Raw genomic sequence first — 22,581 nt, forward strand, 5'->3', positions numbered from 1 at the left:
TCACTGTGTAGCTATGTAGTACTGTAATCAACAGTTCAGGTATGAATCTGCCAAAAAATTTTTCCTCATCTTTTTATTTTTGCTTATAGTTATATAGTTGGTTTTATTTAATAATTTAGGACAAAAACTACAGAGATGAAGCTGTAAGTTTTAAAATGTCACATCTATTTTAACACAAAATTAGGAAGAAATATAATTCATTCTCAAAAATCATCAAAACATACTCCTATGAAAAAGCAATGACAGACTGAGGCTTCTGTTTAAGTTATCTGAAACTGTAGCTTGATAAAGGCTCCAAATGAACAGGTATCCCGAACTTCACAAGATGTGATGATGTGTTAACCTTGGTGACAGCCAGAACAGAAGGGTCAAAGGTTCAGCTGGCATCCCTGGGGGTGATCCTTCAAGGTGAATTTGAGATTCATTGACAGGGCAGCATAGTAAAACTGACACTGCAGTCTAAGAAACGTATATGTTACAAAGAATAAGAACTGCCTTTTTCTTGAACTTTATAGTCATAGCAGTAGAAGAAATGGCCTTTGTTAAGATGGTTAACATAGGGAGAACACAGTTCGCACCAGCTGAAATCCTAAAGGCGAACATTTCCAAAGGTTACCTTCTATTTTTGAAGAGGACATAATTAGCAAAGCAGGCTCGCAGGCTTATTTACTCTGGTTGCTTCAGCTACTCTTAATTTTGTCATTTTTAAAAGTTTTTTCCTGATGTCCTTCTTAAAATGTCCAGATAGCTCAAATTAAGGTTTCTCCTCCTACTGAAAACCCCATTACAACTACCTATATTTGTCAGCTTCAAGAATAACAGATACAATAGATGACCTCTTATACCACCAAAGCCTTTGATTTTGGATGACAAAAGTAGAGTAACAGCTGTCACCTCCAGTTAGGTAATTCCTAATATTTAAAATGACAAATGCAAAAGATACTGGCAAGACACATAACATGGAAATCTTCTAAGAGAAATTCTCATTAGGACAAAAATGAGAATGAATATGGAGTATGTCCAATAAAACTCCAGCTGGCAAAAGGAAAGTAACTTAATGACAAACAAGCCAGTAACAACAAAAAGTGAAGCAGTAACAACAACAGGAACAAAAAGATGAAGAACGTCAACTCATTAAGCACTAAAAGGGGCTTCTCCCTTGTTATAAATTATACTGTATACTTTCTTGGGAAGGGTGAAATATTAGTCTCAGTGAAGACAATGGTAATACACTGATTTCAGTAGCACCAGAATGTCACACTGAGAGTTCAGAATGTGTGCAAAGTGTATGTTCATGAAACATACTAAGCATAGTCCTTGTGAATGCAAATTTTCCAGGAGTTATAATTATGCAAAGTACCTACTACAAAGACATTCCTAGTTTACTAAAAAACTTTTGAGATCCTTGAATATAAGGGACAATAATTCAAATCTACTTTGACACTTCAGGATATAACTTGAATGGTAAAGAGATGTTTTGTTTCAAAAAAAGAAAATCTTGAAGTATTTGTAGCTGGGCTACATCCTGCAAGTATTATACAATCACAAACACCTTGAGTGGAGCATGGCCTGAGTATGTAAGTTAGAATATTACTGTACTGTTTTGCCTACAAAAAAGAGCCTATTCATGATTTAGGATGTAATAACACTTTGCACTTTGGCGAAGTGGCATAACAAAGTTTTGTTGCAATAGTGTCAGGCTGCTTTACATGTAGGAATGAATTCAGTCCCACAACTCATGAAATGCTGAATAAGAAGTACCGAACAACTTCAAGACTTGCCCGGAATCACACGGGAAGATTGCAGCAGCCCAGCAATCTGCTTCGCCTAGCTTGCAGACTTTCTACCTTAAGGCAATCTTTCCTTTACTGTACAACAATTTTCTCTGTAGGAAAACGTTTTGCAGCTCAGTTTTTAAAATCGCTTTGCAATGACTGCATAGTCTCCTGGTAAAAACAGCTTATCTTTAATTCTATTTGGTGTCTAGGTCTGTCAGGGAGCAGAACCACTCATTGCCGGAGTCTGGAATACCTACTGTTGACCATAAAATAGCTTCGATGGGATACCTGCAGATTCTGCGGTAACGCTTTACCCTGAACAAGCAATTTTTTTCCTACTTGATTTGCATCAGGTCTTAGTTCAAGAGAAATGCTCAAACTGAACACCAGAGTTCAAAGTGGTCCTAAGAGACAAATCATTTCAGATGAATGGGAAGAGCAAGATCTGTAGAGTCTGAAATGCGCGCCGTGGTGGAGGGAAGCCCAAGCTGTCATGTCAACACCTTTGGCTTTCAAAACCTTGGCATTCTGAATGGCATAGCCACTTGGAAAACCAATGATGCAAAATACACAAACTTACAGTTAAGAGATCTTGAGTCATAATCATTTTGTTCAAGGAACCAAACTTCACGTTTTGTAAGGGAAGGCACAGTTACTTAAGCATACATCTCTATAGCTAGTTTCAAAACTAAAATATGTTCCATGTAGCACTAAAAATATTTCAAGCATACACCACGAAAGCATTTCACTTTCTCAAGTTTCACGTTTTTAACAGCGTTGTTTCCCTGGAAGATTTCTCCGGTTTTGTTCTGTCTTAAACTTACAGGGGGAAGAACTTACTCACTTTCCCCCCTTTTATCTCTGTGTAATTTATTTTCCCCCATGCAGCCAGAACCAGGAGGCCTAGCAGAGGCAAGTGGACAACTGACAACAACAACAGAGAGAGGCAAAAGCAAAGCTGTTGAGTTTGAAGAAAATGAGTATAATTAGATCCAAGTCTAACTAACCACCCATACTCCCATGTTAAATAAAAGAACAATCTTTATGTGACCATGTGCCAAATAGATTCTTGTTAGATAATGATTTCCCAGGAGGAAAAAAAAAAAAAAGATCAATTAATTGTACAGTAAAGCATGAGTATTAGCAAGAATTGTCCTACAGCTAGATAAGGAAAGAAAGTAGCGTTTTTTTCTTTCCTTTTTAAGGAGGGCAACCATAAGAAGGCAGACTTGGTCCTGCATAATATTACACAGGAGTCTGGAATAACACCCTGCAATGTGTATGTTAGTCCCACACTACTGCACGTGGTGAATATCTGAACTTGGCAGTAAGTAATTGTGAGTATATTATTACCTGGAGAGAGAGAAGTACTCTGTTGGGTTGAGGAAACCCAAGAACTGAAAAATTATTATTTTTGAAGTGCTGTGATTTGGACTAGACTTTTCATATAACCAGAAGCATCACAGGAAACTCAGTAAGGCAAAACTATCCAAACAAAGTGAAATAAGCAAAAATGAAGTTGACAGAACTTTCAAAAAGTAGACCAAAATATCAAAGCAAAGCAAACAAGAAGCTCTAATCACTTACATCTGTTCAAGGCTCCAAAAAGTGGGCACTGTTCTTCTCTACTATTTTTATTCTACATTTTTCTTTTGATTATGAGAACATAATATGTGCAAACTCAGCACATAGATTGTTGAGGTTTTATTAAACATGCTTTTAGAGTTAGTGTCATTTTTACTTTACAAAACTAATTCCTAAAAAAAACATGATACACAATAAAGTCTCAGTTAGCAGTTACCCGATATTTAGATTTTAAGTGACAACATGTGGCTGCTGCAGTGTGCAAGCGACTAAGACTATCAAAAATGCCAAGAACAATCAAATTTATAAGGTACACTAGAGACTTGCAAGAACAAAAATGTACTTTTTTCTTTTTCCCCCTTTCCCGTCGCCCCCCAAAATGGGATTCAGTGTTTGGAAAACAGTGAACACAGTGAGGAGCTGCATTGCTTCACTCCACTGATATAGGCTTGCCACAAATAATACATTGATTTCTGTAGGATATTTGTGTGTTAAAAGGTCTTTCATGCTTTACTAATGGAAATAACTTTGTATACAAGTATAAAGTAAATGTAAGTACAGTAAAAAATAAAGTAAAAGACTCACAGCTCCAGGAGTCTGCATGAAAGAACCTTGGAACGCAAAAAATTTCTAGTGTTTTTTTGCATATTTGATCTGTAGGGATCCTAAGTTCCATGTCCATGGACTGAACTCTACTCTGAACGTGTTTTCTGCCTGTACACAGCGTGCATGCTTCCCAGTGCGAGTCGTAATGTTTGCTGTGTCAGATTCATAAAAGGCTTTAAAAGTCTGATTCTTCGAATATTACTTTACTTCTCATTGGTTTTGCTCATGATGAGGAAACGAAGAAGGCGCACAGCACAGCAGTCCCTAAGGAGCTGGGGAGAAGAGTGTCTCCAGAAATGAATTTTTAACTTAGAGAAGGATGTCCACACTCTACATGTAGTATTTCCATACAGCTGATGAAGGGAGGGGAGGAGAAGAATTAACTTTCTAAACCCAATCTTCATCTTTATTGTGTGCAATATAAGCAAAGGCTCCTTTCCTGACCGCTTAAAAAACCTAAGCAAACAAAAATGTTTCTTTTTCATTAAGAGAATAAAATGAACGAAGAAATAATTTCCCTCCCACATCCTTTCTTCATCTCCCTTACTCATCCCAAAAAAACCCAACAACTAGACTGACAGCCAAACAAAACAAAGAATTTACTTTCTCAGCATAATAAATCACCTTTGCTCCTAACCATTCAAATCATAAAGACCTACATGCTCTGGATAGCTTAAGTAACCTAGTCTGAGATAACAACCACCTGCTTTTTTTATTTTTTAAGGAGAAGCTTCCCAGACTCCATTTCTATAATTTCAGATGGTCCCAGAGGTTCAAAACTCTCAATAAGCCATTTTAACAAGAAAATCCTGATAGTCTAATGTCTAGGCCTGTGGAAGTCTCAAAACTCAGATATCTAACACATACTCTATTTGCTGCAGGCATTTATTTTCTTTTACTATCTAGGTCATCAGTTCATGACTAGGGACAAAAGAAATCCGTGGAGAATTTTGACTCAATGAGGAGTTTTCAAATTCCTTTAAGTCCACAGAGTATCTGCAAAAGAACCTCATTCTGCTTCACTTTACTTATATATTTAAAAGTAGAAATCAGTGTAAAATAAAGTTGAGCATAAAAAAATACATACTTAGTTCACATTAAAGGAATACTTTTCACTACTGCTGGGTGAAACAATACTGAGAAACCATAGTTATGCATGTCTAATGACTAACATTTTAAGTGTCAAGAAGACAAAATAGCTGAAGCAATGTGCACCACTGATGCAAAGCAACATCTTTGAAAGTTGTGAGAAAAAATAGAAGCAACAGATACTCAGCTATTGCGACAATACAATCAGCAAGAACTTGGTTTAAAATGCCAGCAATTAAATGATCTTAACAAGTCTTTTAATCTAACACTAAATTATGATGAACTTTAATTCCTGTACTTTCGGTTAGCATGAACACAGTGTATCAATCTCAGCCTCACACAGTAGGCTACGCTATTACCAGGTATGCCCTCGGGAACACGGGAGGTCAGCTTGGTCCTAAATGCAAAATCTAGTCTCTGTGATAGCCAGCACAAGCCTACAGAACCTGATGTCCTCCCCAGTCCACCAATGTTTGACACTGTGCCACCCTTTTGCCCTGCCTCATGATGCTCCTTCCCTTCTCCGTAATTCCACAGACCAATATTATCCTTTGGAGATGCCTACTGAAAAGACACATCACATCAAGCGTGAGCCAATGAATGGTTCACACAGCAACCTTGCATAGAAGAGTCAGGGTTAATAATGAGCTATTTAAACAAATTAGAACAATGCCGGGCATTGAGCATGACTCAAACACTTTAGACTAACTGGCTAACGGGCTTTTTCCTCACCATTTACTTACAACAAACATCCACTAATGGAGAAAGCATCTTGTCCCCCCCAGAAATATTCAGGACAGTTGACTGCAAGAACTATAGAGAAGGAAGGGAATGTCCACACTGGCCTTTTCAGGCCATTTGCTTTGGCTAGCCACGTGGAGACTTCAAGCCAACCCAAGCTCATTTTGCCCTTACCCTCAGCGCAACAGAAGCTGTGTGGCCATATTAGTACAATACCGTGCCGGAGTGATCTAGCCTGTCTCTCAGCAGGGCTTATTAGCTCAGGCTCGGCGCCACATTAACCGCTGCCATATGGCTTCTGGTCGATTCAAAGAGCGAACTGAATGAGCTCACATCTGCCTGACAAAGCCTGCATAGCTATGCTCTTTAAAATGGCAAACCCGAAAAAAGCTGTGAGGAGAGAATCTTGTAATAGGTTAGGATTTTCAACCCACGTTTACTTCAGTGCTTGTAGGAATACAAGCTGTCACTATTAACACCTGTGGTTCAGGGTGGGAAACTACTCGTGGATGCGTTAGAGATGAAAAGTTTCATCTCAAAGAGCTGAGTCCGAAAAATTATGCAAGTATGGTAAGACTCCAAGTAGGATGGAAGAAGAGAAAGAGGAAAATGAATACAAAAATAAAACTATGTATGGCATTTTCTCTTCTTTTTGTTAGCCCAGGCTATTAGTCAGATCTTTTACAGCCTTCCAAGATGAGCAGGGTCCTCTGTAGAAAGTAATGTTTTTTAGGGCTCTGCCAAACACCCCACAAACAATGTACAAAATGATGTGACAAATGCTAATCAAAGATTAACCTACCACTGAAAAGAGCTCAGATATGCCTGTGATAATAAAAAAAATGACATAGGAAATAGCAGCGTAGCAGAAGATAACCTGAGAACTCTTTGTCTTAACACAGAAAGAGTGGTTGTGCAGATGTGGAAACTCGAGTGGTTCAGGCACAGCAGGGGAAAAGGTAGGCACGCAGAGAGAATTGAGGAGGAAGATGGGAAAGGTGCCCTGATGATAATGCAGGAGACAACAGAAGCACATGCCATGGTCAGAACAGAAAACAAGGGAGATGATTCAGAAGAAACATTTTTAATAATTTGTGAAATCTGGAGAGAAGAGAGACTCCAGCAGAAGCAACAGGGACCTTGAAACAGAGCTTTAAGTGTGAACACAGAAAAACAATGTCACATTTTAAAAAACTAAAAGCAAGAAACAGCAGGATTTAGAGCCGTTCTCACTATCCTCTGGGACAGCTGTGTGGTTCCAAATTATTTTTCACAATCTTTTACATTTTTTTTCCCCTTGGGGTGCCACGTTAAATCACAGCAGCTCCAGTTGTATCACCAGAGGAAGCAATATTAATACCAGAAGGAATATAAATCATTAACAAAAACTACTCTTGATCCTTGAGGAAGCCACCATTGTAGGGATCAGCACACGAAGGAAAAAGAGGTAGAGTGTGAAGCCAATCCTCTCAGGGAGTGTGAAAAAGAGACAGAATGAAGAAAAAGGGCTGGGAAGAAAGGAAATTGCTGGGGGGCAACAAATATATATTGGGAATCAGAAGAAAAAATACACTTCTCTTTCTAACCCTCCTGGGGCATATAGGAAATTGCTGCTTGCCCTTTAATCTGCCCCAAAAAAGAAAAACAATTAAAATGAAATAAAACCCTGAACTGTAGGTACTTGGTTCCCCTCCTCCCCTCCCCCCCACTGCTTTGTGTCCTGTGTATCCAGGCCATTATCTTTCATGCAGCTCTCCATAAAACAAACTATGTTACCATTAGTGTTACATCTTCTACAGGAATACACATTCTTTTGCTGTGTTCGTAAAACACATAATTTGGGGAGGTTAAGATGTTAAGAGATTAAAGATTAATAAATTCATGAAAAAAGAGACACATCTAGGGGGGAAAAAAAAGAGAAATTGAGAAGAAAGAAATAAGGATAAACATCTTGAATTAATTTGGAGTGGCACTGTAACAGTATGGTTTGTGTCAGGAGCATCGCAGTTTTGAAGAGTTAAGACTGCTACTCCTGCAAAGCACACAGCACCAAATTCAATCAGTTTTTGTTTCCTTTTTCTTGATTCACCCCTCTGCAAACTTTCCCACTGCAATTTAACTTTGGAAGGAAAGGTCCCTTTCCTAAATAGAGAATTAATTTCTGCTTTTTCCACTGTTCCCTCCAATACAAACAACTCTTTCTCTTTTCCTTTTTATCTGATAGGCATAGTGATTCCTTCCATTTCTTTTTTCTTTCTTGTTATCACTGAGATCAAATTGGGATCACCTACATAGTTTTAAACTTGCCAAAGCACAATGAGGCTGTGAATTGTCTCCACCATTCACAATGAATGAACCAAGAATGAACCAAGTTCTCTTTGACAATTCATTAACAAAAAATTAGGGGCAAATAAATAAAATGTCTTCCTGTGGATGGTACTTTTAAGGAGGTTTTCCTGTCACAGCAGAGGATCAGAGGCTTTGTTTTTACATTTTGTAGAAAACATTTTAATCTCTCACTGGTGTAAAAATAGCATTGTGGGAGACACAATAAATGCTTCGTATTTGTGATGTACTATTTAAGGTCCCGGAAACGAAACAGGAATCAAGAATTCAAGTTACAACTTAGCTAAAATAAGAGCATAAGTCATTCGAAACCATTGATGTCACAAGACAGACACACCAAAAAGGAATGAAAACCTGTATGCATTATTCATCCTGTAACTTTGATCTTAAAAGCTAAGAAACTTGAACAAGGAAAGATAAATGGCTTCTCAAGCTTTTTCTTTTAAAAATCAAATGAGGATGATTCAGGATAAATGATAGATAAGAGTTAATACGAAAGAGGGGGAAATTGCAATCACAGTGCTGCACCAAAGTTTCAATGCAAAGGCTTTTCTTTTTGTATTCAATTACAAAGGATTTCTTTTTTTTTTTAGGTACCAGCATCCTTTTTCATGTATATGTAAAAGATTTTACCTATTAAAATGTCATGTTCAGTATGCACAGCTTTTTTCTTCTACCACCTACACCACGACTTCATATGAACAATTAGGAAGCTTTCTGAAAGATGGGCTACTACTGGTTCTGGGGCAGGAATGGAAGAAGGTCTGAAATCCTGACCTCCAAACACGGCTCAAACATCAACTTGCTCCAGAGCTTATGCAAGATATGTATACATTCTCCCACTGGGAAAGTATTGATAATTACAGGCACTCTGATTGCCATCTTGATTTTATTGAGACTTAGTTAATTATGCAGGCATTGCCCCTAAAATATGAGACGAATTGAGAGAGAAATCCAAAAGCACATGAAGGCTGCCCTGTCTAGATGGGAGATCCACAAAATCTTCTTTGAATGCTTTGCACTCCTGAGAGTCTGTAATTATTGCCAGTTTTTGCCTAAAGATATGCTCAAAGGCCCCACCATCTTGGTTAGATTACTGATGTCAGGATCTTATATACAGGCAATTGCATTTAGGATTCACAAAGAAGATGGAGCAGCAACACAGTCCCTTAAGGGAAGCTCTGAGTAAACCTAACGCAGACAGACAACACTGCATTCATTAAAAATCACAGCATACCAGCCATTTACATCAACAGCAAAGCCGAAGGAAGAGTGCCTTTACATTACAGCATACAGCAGGAGGTTTTGCTTATCTGAGCTTCCAAATCGTTAGCTCCACACAAGCAGTTAGCACTAATCAGATGGTAGAGTGGGGCTAGACAGGTGGGAGAAAAAGGCTGGGTGGAAACAAGGGCAGGTTGTGAGATGGAGGAAATGGATGGGGAGTGAGGTGAGGATTTCATTGTAGCGGTGTGTAGCAGGAAGGCAGCAGGGACACCATTTGAAAAGTAGTGGGAGGTTTTGGGGCACAACAGGAAGATGGCTGAGAAGTGAATGGAGGCATACTGGATGTACTCACAGACTTACAAGCACGGGTATTCACTGCAATTGCTGTGAGTGCCCAAGCAAGACACTGCTAATGGTACCGGCAGCCATTGATGCTCCTGCCAACTCTATCTAGACAAAATACATTTGGAAAGACCAAGCCCAGTGATTACAGCAGTCAGCAGAAACTAGGAGACTGACTGTACTTCCTCCTCAGCCCGAGGGAATGCAAAGGCATAGCTTTCAGCGCCAAGGTAAGTGCCTGAAACAACCTAATGACACTGCGCTGCCATGCAAAGGAGATGGCGAGACTGATGGGGCTGGCAGCAGGCCTGTTCCTGGTAAGGACACCTAGAAGCCCGGAGCCCTGGCCTAGATCCTCGCTCCAAGCAGTTTGTGGGTCTACGAACTTCCCCTGGCAAGACAGCGATTCCAAAGACATCACTAAAACATCACTAAAGGCTGGAAACAGATCGAGGGACTTCCCCACCCCGGCGAGCTCCCTTCTCGCTCTCTCACAGACAGGGCCCGGCATCTTCTTTCTCCACTGTGTCCCAGCTCCAAGAGAAGAGTCAAACAGCCTCTCCTAGTGCACATGGAACATTTCAGAAATTGGAAAAATACACTTTATTTTTACACTGTTTGCAGTGAGAAATTGGAGCGATACACTGGTCTGCACTGAAGCACTCCTTTTCAGCTATACATATTATAGAAGGGTTTCTTGATTTCACAGTAATCCCAGGAGAAAGATTAACTAGATGAGCAGAGAATCGCACTAGTTCTGCTCTGGCCTCATGATAATTGTTTTTCAATTCAACAAATTAAGTTAAAGATAAGCATTTGCTTCACATGCAAGACTGTCATTCCCGCTTCATTTGTAATAAATATATGGAGAGGGATTAGCCACATCAAGCATATGCTTTCATACTGTGGTGTAAAGAATACACATGAGAAAAATCATGTTTAGCTCCAATGCACTGAGAAAAGTGTTTATAGACATCAGACTCAAGAGCAGAGAGAAAAAAATGTTTTGATGATAATTCTTCATCAGATGCACCCCATGGACATGTGTACACTGAAGAGCCTAAACTGAGTCTGACTCGTGCTAAAACTGAGCAATCCTGGGAGAGCTGTGCTCAAAGAAAATGTCTGTTTCTATAATGCCCATCACAGATAGCTGTGCCCATACCCTTACTTTCATTTCTTATTTTTTTTTCCGTTCGCTACTGTTTATAACCTGAAAGATATATAAATTTATTCCTCTTAAAAGCACATTTATTTGCCCTACAAATGGACCAAAAATATGCAAAGACTACTTTGATTTTTATTATCTCACCTACATAAACTTATCGATTTCCTTAACCCTACCAGGACAAAATAATATTTTCTTTTTATTGCATTCCAGAGGAAGTTGTGCCTTAACTTGGATCTTATTTAACTGATGTTTAGTCACACCTCTTGCTTCAAACTCTGTCAGGAACCAAGCTACCACCTCTGTTTCTCCGGCACTCTTAATACCCAGTCTGTAAAGCCCAGTTCTGCTGACTCAAAGATCAACATTGTCATTGCAGATGAGAAAAAAAGATTCAATATATTAAAAATAAGGTTGCTTCATGAGCATAGCATCTTTATGAACTAAGCATGGATATGAATCAAAAAAAGAGGTGCCAAGCATCATCCCTCATTCCAAAAAAAGTACAATCTCAATATTTCTTTTAAACCTCTTGTCAGAAAGGAAAGAATAAATACAAAATGCTTTAAACAGCCTTGGACATTTACAGAACTCTCAAAATGGCAAAGAGTTGAAGATCAACAAGCCTTTAAGAATGAAATCAAGTGGAAATGCTTTAGAAGTGGAGCCACTAAAGTATTTTCATTGATTAAATGCCCACTGGTATTACATATATATTGAAGACCAACACATACAGTTTGACATTTCCTGATCTGCTAATTTCATGGCTTAAAAAGAGGAAAGTAACATCTCTAAATTGTATTACCTGAAATTTAGTATCACTGAGTCAATGATAATTTTGCATCAAATGAATGTAGGTGTTCATTTCAAATAAAGGGACATAAATGAAAAACATTTTTCTTAAAAAAAAAAGGTTGATGTCATGTAAAAATGAAATCTATGGCTTAAAACCCTTCATCCTTATTTCAGCTGTTGTACTCTTTTAATTCTTTATGCTCCTGTTGCTGGACTGAAATGGAAATGACCTAAAGGAGGTAAGTGCACAGAAATGGAATAATTTTAAGTCAGGTTTCAAAATTAATACTTTTTGCCCATCTGTCTCTTAGCATGTTGTCCATTCCAGGTCCTGCTCTCCCCTCGCCTCCCAGCCACTAGCAAGATGATACAGATGGTTACTGCAAAGCTGTTAAGATGTACATCTGAATGCATATTTATCCACTTGGCAAGATCCTGCTACAGCTGTGAGTCGATGCAAATCTGCATTACAATGTAGCTTCAGTCTCCTGCCTGTGGGAGAAAGCATCCATGATACTAATAGTGCTGCTTAAGACAATGCCAGGCAAATATGACGTAAACGAATGCAGTTGCGCGAGCTATCGCAGCACTGTTAATTTACACCTCTGAAAACAAACACTCATTTGGGCAAGTGAAACAAGTGGATATCTACACCTACATCAAAACTCATTTTCATTTGTTTGTTTTTGGAAGCAGAAGCTGATAATGCAAGATAACTACAACAGATGTCACGATGAAAGAATACTATATAGGTGAGTATTTGATACAATCACCAGAAAAGAAAACCAAACTGAGAGCCTTTATTCCATCGTAAGCACAGTTTCAATAAATACAGGTGGCACTGCCAGTCAATGATAGTTGTTTTTGTTCTGGGTATGTCTTTGTTCCGGCAGCTGGGAGAAGAGCAGTTTTCATGCATAACGAAAGAAATGTACTTAATAGGCAACACCTGAAAATCCTTCAAGAGAATAAACTATAGTAATAGAAAATGCAAGTTTAGAAAGCATTTCCTGAAAAAAACAGTAGCACTGGAATCTTCTCTTTATCTCAGGTCAATTGACTTGTCACAGTGGGAAGGAGATTTGAAAAGGAAATTGCAAGTTCTTAGCAAGTATGATTGGAGGAATTGAGTTAATAGCCAGCAATCAGTATAGGTTCGGTAGGGTACTTAAAAATTTAAATGCATGCATATGCCACAACTACAGAATGCCTGAGCTTTGTCTTGTTTGTAAAAAACCAAATGGAACAACACACAATTTAAATCTCAAACAAAAGTGGTAATGTTTTACTTAGGTTGCTGGGGTTTAACTGTTCTTACTTAAAAATGTCACTAATTTCAGCATACAATTGAGGTATATAAACTGTACGTGCTTCTGATCTTGTTTTACGCTTGTAATCCTCCCAGTACCAACAAGATCCTATATGGTATGAACTTTCAGATGATACTGTTTCTCACCACACAGAAAGATGTTTTATATCACCATGTTGGCAGCATATAAATGATTTTGAACTCATTTTTCATTGCCATTTCTTTAAGCCATGTAGGCTCACTAGCTTATTGTTTCACATGTCAAAAATCAAAAGAAGGATAGTTTTCTGATTTGAGAAGCTGCTTTATCCATACTCTTGAATAATCATGCACTGCATTCAGCAAGCTACAGATACAAATGAGCATGACAACACCTCTAACGAGAAAACAGCTTAATTGGAGAGGATAGGATAAGCCATCATCTCGCTAAAGAAATGTGACTATATCCTAAAAACCTTCTTATCATTTCTAATACAATGCACAACTTCTCTACATGGATTCTTTTCAACAGAATTACAAAAGAAGGTCTCACCTAGACTACTAGTAGTTCCCCCTTCCAACCAAAGAAGGCAGATATTATAGGTTGCAGAAACTTGTAGGTGGATAAAAGGCAAGAAAATTATAGGACAGTGACAAATATAATGAATTTCATTTCCACAAGCTTCTAATTCCTCTGAGGAAGAGAAGAACATATGTTTTGCATGATCCTCTTTAACAAACGAATGCATACCCTGCAATGAAGTAGTACCAGACTAGAGGACACATTCCAAGCTAAATGCAAACTAGCCTTGCCTCCGAGGCAAGCAAAGGTCAGATCCTAGAAAGTACAGCATGGCTGGATGCCCACATGCTCAAAAGACTAGTAATTTTAGATTAGTTGATTTTTCCATTGTTTGAAAAACTTTTTATACTTACTGTAATTCTCTCATCTTTGTCATCTAGAGGGGTCCCATCTTTTTTCCATGATATAGTGGGTTCTGGGTGACCTCTTGGGGGCTGACATTCCATCACTGCAGGTTCACCGACTGCTACCATTACATCTGATGGATTTTGTCTGAAGTCATCCCGTAGAACTAAAAGAATAAAGAAAATTAAGTAAAAAATTACCGAACAATACACTAATAGCACTGCAAAGCGTTCTGTTTTGGCCTTTAATGGTCCCTGTTGTCATACTTGATATTAATTTAAAATTCAGTTAAAAAATTTCATTTGGCATCTATGGATGGTCTCTGGTACTTCCACACAGTAAGACAGAAACCCCATGTACAACTCATATTTAACTTCCAAAATACAAGCCAAGTGACTAAAACTGACAGAGGTGAAAGGCTAACACAGACATAGGACTGTCTGCACCGAAGAGCTTTCTCACTAGCAATATTAGCAGTGTCTTCCTAGCACGTGAGCACAGGATTCCTATCACAGCTGCAGAAGGCACAATGTCTTCTGCTCAGGTAGAATGTCACTTGGCGAGAACATGGCAGAGATTGCTTTCTGCCTCTCTTTTTCTGAGACACAAGGTCAGCCCGCCAGTAACTCAAAGGTTTATGGTTAAAGATTGGCCACTGGCCTTACAAATTGCACCCATCCCTGATTTTATGGCAAAAATGAACAAACTAACTGAACTTCCCAGTTCTTTGATGACATTATCAGATGCCAAACATTTATGCAGCCTTAGCCAAACTCATCTTTGCAATTTGGTTTGTGTCTTTTTCAAGAAAAAAACCCAACAACTTCCCGATCTCCGTGAGTCATCCCTTAGCATGAGCCAGGACCACATCCTTCTTTTGGAATAAGTCAATTTTACTACCTTTTCATAGAAAGAAACATTTTTATTGCGGTTTCATTACTAGAATTTGTTCTTTCTCATTGTTTGGCTGAGCCCAGACCTAGGAAATTATAGTTCCCTCCAATCACCTACTAGGCATTTTATCAATAGCTGTGTGATTATTTTTCCTTTTGGAAGAGGAGAGACATCGTACTGTGCTCAGCAGACCACTACACAGAGGCACAGTTTAACAGAATAATGGCATTCCTAAGTCTTGCCAAGTAAGTGGCATTAGGTTTAATCTGAAAACAAATAACTCAAATGATAATAAATACAACATTCTAGTCCTCTCCACTGCTGTTACTCCATCCACACTGAACAAAGGATATGGTAATGGAAAAGTACATTACAACCAAAGGACTCTTAGGATTTTGACAAAGCTATCTGTCACTCTTGCTACCTGCAACAATCTTATGTCAACAGCAAATAGTGCCAAGAATCTGCAGTAAAAAATATATCCCCCAAGCCATGGACCACAGATATATGGACATTCACTTCTGAATAGTGGCTTGGTTGTTACTGCTGCTTCAAAGCCAGGTGTGATTTATTGTCAGATGTTAAGGACTGTGGGTCTGCTTACAGATTGGCAGGTACAGCCCTGCCACCAAACCATTCCTCTCTGTAAGGTCTTTCATACTGTTAAGACCTTTTAAAATGGTCTGAGGGCAAAAGGATCATCTGCTTTGGGATACGCATATATACCTTTCTCGCACCTACTTTCTGCAATGCTAATCTAAAATGAAGGGAGGAAGCTACAGTCACAGGCCTATGTGTCCAGCTTGGCTCATTATAACATAATACACAACAGGGAAAGTTCCAGATTAATACAGAAGTATAGATAGGAATCAAAAGCAACAAATACAGAATATTTTACTACTGTTCTAGAAACATAATTTCTGAAAGTAAACAGGAACATCTGAGTGCCAACAGACTGAAGCCTATTGCAAATCTCACCAGACATCATCTGAATTTACCAATCCCTTTCCGTACTGAAGCACTCGCAGTTCATATATTTCAATTTAATTATTGATGTTTCTGGATGCCCTGGAATCAGGAGATACTGAAGCAATAAAAGGGCATAATGAAGGATAAAATGTCTCTATACTTGAACAATACAAACTAATACAAGAGAATGACACGACTTAATGAAGAAATTATAGAATAATTTAGGTTGGAAGGGACCTCTGGGGGTCATCTAGGCTACAACAATGAGATGTTATTGGATGAACATGTTCTCTTGGATGAACAGACCTAATCTAGAAAGTTTGTTTAAAAAAAAAAACACCACCACAACAACAACCACCAACCATGCACCTATTGCTTGGTGTACAAAAACCTGAGAAAATGCACTCCATCTAAGAACAAAGAATTTCTCTATAAAAAGCAAAACACATGGATATTCTCCTTCTATGGACTAGGGAAAATTGAAAATGTTTTCTGCTATAAAATTAATCCAGGTTACATCTAGAGGAAATAATATGTTTTCAGAAAGGGTAATTAAGTAATTTTTAATTTTTCAGAAAGGTAAGTCAAAAGACCAATCCTTTAGCTTCCCTTCTGCTTTCAAGAAAACTTTATTAAGATTAACCTGCATTCTCTTACAGCTTCCTTACTACATTCCCCTAAGTATTGATGCATCAAAACTGGATACATCAAATTATTTTGGTTATGGGACTGTTAAAATACTACTCACACACACTGAAAACCTTATCTATACTTAATCTGTTTATACTGAATATGGCATTAATAACCAGATGCAACTTCTTGTGTTCCCAAGTAGCCCTCAAGCTGTCCAGATACAGTAAATCATGTAGTGTAAGTGGCTAGGCTGACACTGCTTCTGCTGAAGTCAAAGAATTTTTTCTATTTACTTGAAAAGAAATTTGATCTGGCTTGGAGCCACTGGTTATATTATTACTTCTTTTTTTTTTTTTTTTTTCACTTCTCCAAACTAAAGAACATAAAAGAAGAAGAAACAGAAGTTGCACCAAGTTACTAAGAAACCCTCATATATCCAGTTCCCAGTGCCAACAGCACATGAAAGTGCAGAAGAGTTTATTTGCTACACCACAGTTCTACAGCAACACAATAAAAGGAGAGTTTTGACCATGAGTAAGAAGCCTCTTATTACTGCTGAAGATTGTATCACTTGCATCAAGCTGAGAGATATATAAAAAGAAATGCCCTTAAGTTTAAAAAAAATAAAAATCAACTGAAGTGATCGTAATAAACCATAAGTGCTTTTCAAGTCTGAAAGACCTCATAAATCTAAGAGGAAAGCCTATCAGATAGCACCTCAGATGGCTTTTCGCACCTTTGAAGCAACAAAGAAGTCCAGTACTTGCACAATAAAAACAAATTACTTCAGTAGTTTCTACACTCCTTAGTCTTATATCAGCTTTACAAGCATAGTACCTTGTCTGTAAACCAAGACCTTTCACAAATTAACCAATGCTTAATAGTATGCCTTAGGAGGACATCAAAGGTCCAGGCCATAGATACATCAAAACAAGTATTTTTTTTCCATTTACTATGAATTATTTTGTCTCTAACATTACATAATGAAATGCTAACAAAATGTAATCCATTAGAGATTACTCCACAGATAGTCGTCATGTAATTATTTTTGCAGCTGTAAAGTAGATACATGCTCTGTTTTTTGCCTCAGGCCCTGGCAATCTCGCATGAAGTTATAAATTTAAAATTTTCTTCCCTTACTGAAAAAAAAATCATTTTTTTCTTGTCTGTCTTTCATAGCCAAGGCTCGCTGTAAATTGAGAATACATTTCCTTTTGAAGATATATTAGAAGTATACTTTGTAATCCAGTACAGCATGTGCTTATGCTTGCCTTTTTTTTCTTTTTTTAACAAATTCTGTGTAGAATCTTCATAGATACAGCCCCCTCCCCCCCCCACACACACCCATTTCTGACATACTGCGGGTAAGGTTTTCTAACATCTTAGTCTACTCTAGTATTTTATAAAATACAATGAATAATCATTGTAATTATTGCCATTGCACAGCTAGGACAACTCCACGATCTTGCTGTGTGAACTCTTAACGCCTGTGGTTGTGCTTAAAACACGTCTATGTTATGCTTGCGGAATAGTCAGGTTCAAGAATAACTTTTATAACTCCACTTATAAGTCAAACTAATCAAACAACTATGTAATATTGTGCATTATTCAATCAACAAAACAATTGCACTTTCCCCAGAGAATCTTTCCCAGAGCAGAACTAGGAATCACTTGAGGATAATTTTTTATTGACAAACAACATAAGTAGATACAATATTTTTTGTGTAAACCCTAAACAATGCTTTTCAAAATGTAGCACCCAGTGTTTCTTTCTTAAGTAATTTCTTGGCTACCATGAAAAAGAGTAAGGAGTCATTACTGAGTGAAAGAGGAGGTAGGTAGCTAGGGTTTTTTTTGCATATACACACTGCAGATATTTCAGAAAGATTATTGTTAGAGTTTGTCATTAAATAACTGTGATCTAGTTCAAAGACAATAAAGCAAACCAAAGCAAAACACAAGAAAAAAGAAAACAACCAGAAAGCTTTAGTCAATAAGTGAAAAGAATGAATTTGTAAGGAACACACTAATTACCATCATATATTGTGGATATCATGCTTTAACAGGTGGTATCATTTAAGATCTGGAAATAAGAAAATCTCCTGAAATTCTGATTACAGGTCCATTCTAGTCAGACTGTCTAGACACTTCATGTTAGATCAGTTCAAAGCAGTGCACCAAAATATAGCCAGGATCCCTAATCAACGAAGATATTACAGCCATGGTCACCCAGTGAACAGAGGAAGAGAGGGAAATGAAGATGTTTGGGGTGCAGTTTCATAATCAGATTAAGGCAATCTTAATCCATTTCAGTTCTTCCAAAAGAGATGGTCCAGACTTGCTTCCTGCTCACTTTCCAGCATTGCCCTGGACAAAACACATTATTTTGCAAGGCTACTTGTTGGAGAGAGATCAGTGAGCCAAAGTGTCGCACAATTAAGACAACCAAAGAGATCCCAACAATTTCCACTCTTTCTGCATGAAGATAATTTAAATGTTCCCTTGTATTCTAGCACATGCCTCAAAAATGCAGAAAGGTGAAATAAATTGAAGAAATTGCTTTATAAAACAACCAAACCTCAACTAACGAGCAAATTTCTGCCCGGCAAACAAAAATGTGCTAACATCAAACTACGTGCTAAAGCTGAGCAATGCCACTGCTCACTGTACTACTTCACTGCACACAACAACAGCGCTGTGCACTTGATGTAAAATGCTTTAAGATTAGGAAAATGAAAAATGGGATTCAGGAGGTTATATAAATGTTCCAGCGCCATGAAGCCATAATCAAAGAGAAACTAAATATCTCTTAGTCAGGATTGGGCTGTTATTCAAAAGCAGAACAGTTCCTGTAATTTAGGACCAGCGATGATCCCTTTCCCCCACTACCTACTGAACTTGTAGTAATTCAAACTTACAGACACACAGCAGACACTTTTGGCATTAAAATATACTGTAAGACATTAGTCAGTTGGAACAGTACTTCAAAACAGGTGCTTAATTTTAATTACAAGCATCAGCCAGAACTATGGTTTAAAGACTTTGCTGGCATGAAATTTATACAGATGTCAGAATATCATTTTTAATACATGCATGCCACTAATGGGGAAGTGCCATGGCACCCACTTCAGTTCAAAAAGAATAAAAAATGCACACATGATCAGAGTTAAGACAGTATGTGTGTTACCAAAACGTATTTTAGACCTTATTGAACTCTTTAAGAATGTTATCTGGTTTGACCAAAACCTTGAACTTCTATAAATGAGAAATATTCTTTTTGAAGACAATCCCCTAAAAGTTTCCATATGGTCATGTGAAGCTAAAGCAAAAACTGGTTACCTGAAAAAAATGATTTCTTTTCCTTTCTGAAGATGTTAAAAACAGGTTAACACTGGCTTTAACTACAGTACATGGTCATTAAAATGGAACAGAAGGAGTAGGGCTATAAATAGTCAGAAATTACTGTTATGATCATCTAACAAGACCACTCACGTAATACAGGAAATAATTTTATGCAGTGACCGAGTCCAGCAATATGGTATTGCACATTTCAAAATAAGTCTACACTTTTACAGAGCCTCCAACAGGTAGCGATTAATTTCATCTAGCAGCCAGCCTACCCAGGGGCTCCTCACTTTCATCATCTTCAGTTCTCATCTGATTCCCACCTCGAAGCCCTTTGACGTCAGCTATTGGATCTTGCTACACCTTTCTCAGACTAAAGAGCCTTCTCCGGGCGAGCAGAAGCCCATCAGTTCAGTATCTAGATCTCTAATCTACTTTCAGCCTTCTCTGAGCTTCAAACCTACGGAACACCGGACACATGGCCTAACAGCTTAACTCCCTCACAGAGCCAGCCCTCCTATGACACAGGACTACCCTGATGACACAGTCTAATAATTTGCATTGAATAGGTTTCCAGATATAAGAGACTGCTCCTTGTAAAGTAGCTTGATTATAAGGTGCTGTCTGATGTACGAAATAACAGCAGTGAAATCAGATCACACTTCTAAAATGTTAACAAAATGTACTGCCTCAATTATTGTAACTTTTAAGTTGTTTTAAAATGTATTCTCTCTAAAGAGTAATGTATTTGATTGATTGCTTTTTTATACATCAGCACCAAAGTGGGATCTTATCATCTACTGAAGGTCAATAGTTACCTTCTCTGGAAAAAAAGTGTCATTCCTTTTTAAATTAAGCAATGCATGTTAGCAAATATAACACTTGCATGCTTCTAAACCATTAACGTAGAAAGAAAGCAAGGAGAGCTGCTCCTACTAGGTCACATCTTTTAAAAGGCACTGATGACAAATACAAGTGATATGCTTGAACCAAGCAATATGCTGCACTGCAAAAGCAATTAAATGCTGAGACATTTGGCAATAAACATACTGATTTCATATAAAGAAGTTAAAATAGTATTTATTATCATTCATTCATGAAGAAACTTACAATTGTCAATAGAAAGAAACACAAGCTTAAGGAGCAGGTTCCAAAAAAATACTACTGTAGAAACCATTGGCTTAAAGTTACTGATGATAATTACAAAAGTTTATGGAAAGCACTCCCAATCAGTCTGATTTTATTTCACTAGTTGAAGATTTGGGCTTTAAGTATTGCCAGGAATCTTACTGGGCAACAAAGCTGTCATCCCATAACAGTATTTCCATGTGTGGAAAGGGAAGTGTAAACAAATTAGACGATGAATTGGGAATCAATTAAATGCCCAAATGTGATAAGTCATATAAAGAGTAATTTTAACTCCTGTGAGAAGGGTAACTGACAGGCCTAAGGGAGCAGCACGCTGCAGCACTGGGAATCCTAATTAAACCCTGAAGAATCTGTGATGCCTCAGGCATGCGACTCTGAGAGTGTCCCTTAGGTTGACTGAAAATTGAAAATAGATCAGGAGAATGGACCTAATTATTAATTTGATTGACTGTGTACAAAGCACCATCCCTCTCAACATCTTCCACATATTATGGTCTAGGACAAGGCATTTACTACTTGTACATCAGAATTTACCTCCCGGAAGAGTAGATTCATTTGTACAGACTGCAGAGACAGTTAACCTTGACTTGTCCTAAATCTTTACAGTTATTTTCTTTTTTATTACTATTATTATTATTTTATTGTACATTTCATTTTAGAGTTTTGGGGTTATTTGAATCATGCTTCATTACAGACAATATTTTTAGCATGACTACCACAGTGGATTTCCAAACTTACGGACACAAATCAAGGGGTTTTAGACACAGTTCACAGAAGAACTGTGTCTTTGGGAGATCCCAAATTAGTTTTCCCTAGGCAAAGAAGGGTTTGCATCTTTAAATCCAAGGATTTGGGTGTGTTCTGTAGATAAAGGTTTTTTTTCAGTACATTCCAGGCAAAGGTCCTGATGTCCAGTTTGCAATGAACTGTTAGCTGCACTAAGCCTTCCTTCAAAGCAGATTATAATAGAGAAAGAGAATCAGATTAAGATGCTGCAGCAAGACCTTGTCTTGGGCCTCCAAAGTAAATATAAAGAAGTAACTGAAATGACAAAAGAGCTATAAAGACCAAACAGTGAAAGAGAAAAGGTGAGAAGACATTTCACCAAAATATCAGTGTTTTCCTTAACTACTTATCAAACCTTATTTCACAAGCAAAATGACTTTCCATTTTAAGAAAGACAACATGAATGAACCCAAAAATGTTTAGTGTCCTGTAACTCAGGATTCCAGGGAGAAAAATAAAGGAAGGCATACAGGTAGCAAGGACAGAAGCAAATATTTAGCTGGTTTTCAATGAGAACTTAAGGCTGGCATATATGGCACTGGCAAATGGAGCCAGATTGCAATTGATTAAAAAGGTGTTGCTGCCAAGTAGCAAGTTACTCTGGCTTGATATTTGAAAAACTGACTCTCTTCCCCACAGTTTCTAAGTTGGAAAATCCCTTCCTCAGCCAAACCTGATGGAACCTTATTTGTCTTAATTTGTGTTATTAAAAGAGGAGATACTATTCCAAAGACTTGCCAAAGAAACTGTGGCAGCACTGTTTCTGTACTACAGGCAAGACTTAAATGGCTGATGCTTGTGCAATTGCTTATAACCATTCTTTTGCTCTGAAGAAGCCAAAAGCTTATTAGAGGAGACATTTTTAAAGAAATAAGGATTCACATGCCTGTGACAATGATTTTTCTGCAGCATA

At 37.8% G+C, this 22,581-nt stretch overlaps 1 protein-coding gene across 1 annotated transcript in view; it reads right to left on the reverse strand.

Moving 5' to 3' along the window:
* Positions 1 to 22,581, reverse strand: part of ROBO1 (roundabout, axon guidance receptor, homolog 1 (Drosophila)) — a 156,014-nt gene that overhangs the window by 101,614 nt on the left and 31,819 nt on the right. Inside the window, exon 3 of the mRNA XM_009883873.1 lies at positions 13,901 to 14,058. Within this exon, the coding sequence (XP_009882175.1) occupies positions 13,901 to 14,058 (158 nt within the window). The remainder of the gene's footprint in view (positions 1 to 13,900; positions 14,059 to 22,581) is intronic.

The sequence above is a fragment of the Charadrius vociferus genome, unplaced genomic scaffold (assembly GCF_000708025.1).
Source record: "Charadrius vociferus isolate BGI_N301 unplaced genomic scaffold, ASM70802v2 scaffold414, whole genome shotgun sequence".
NCBI lineage: Eukaryota > Metazoa > Chordata > Aves > Charadriiformes > Charadriidae > Charadrius > Charadrius vociferus.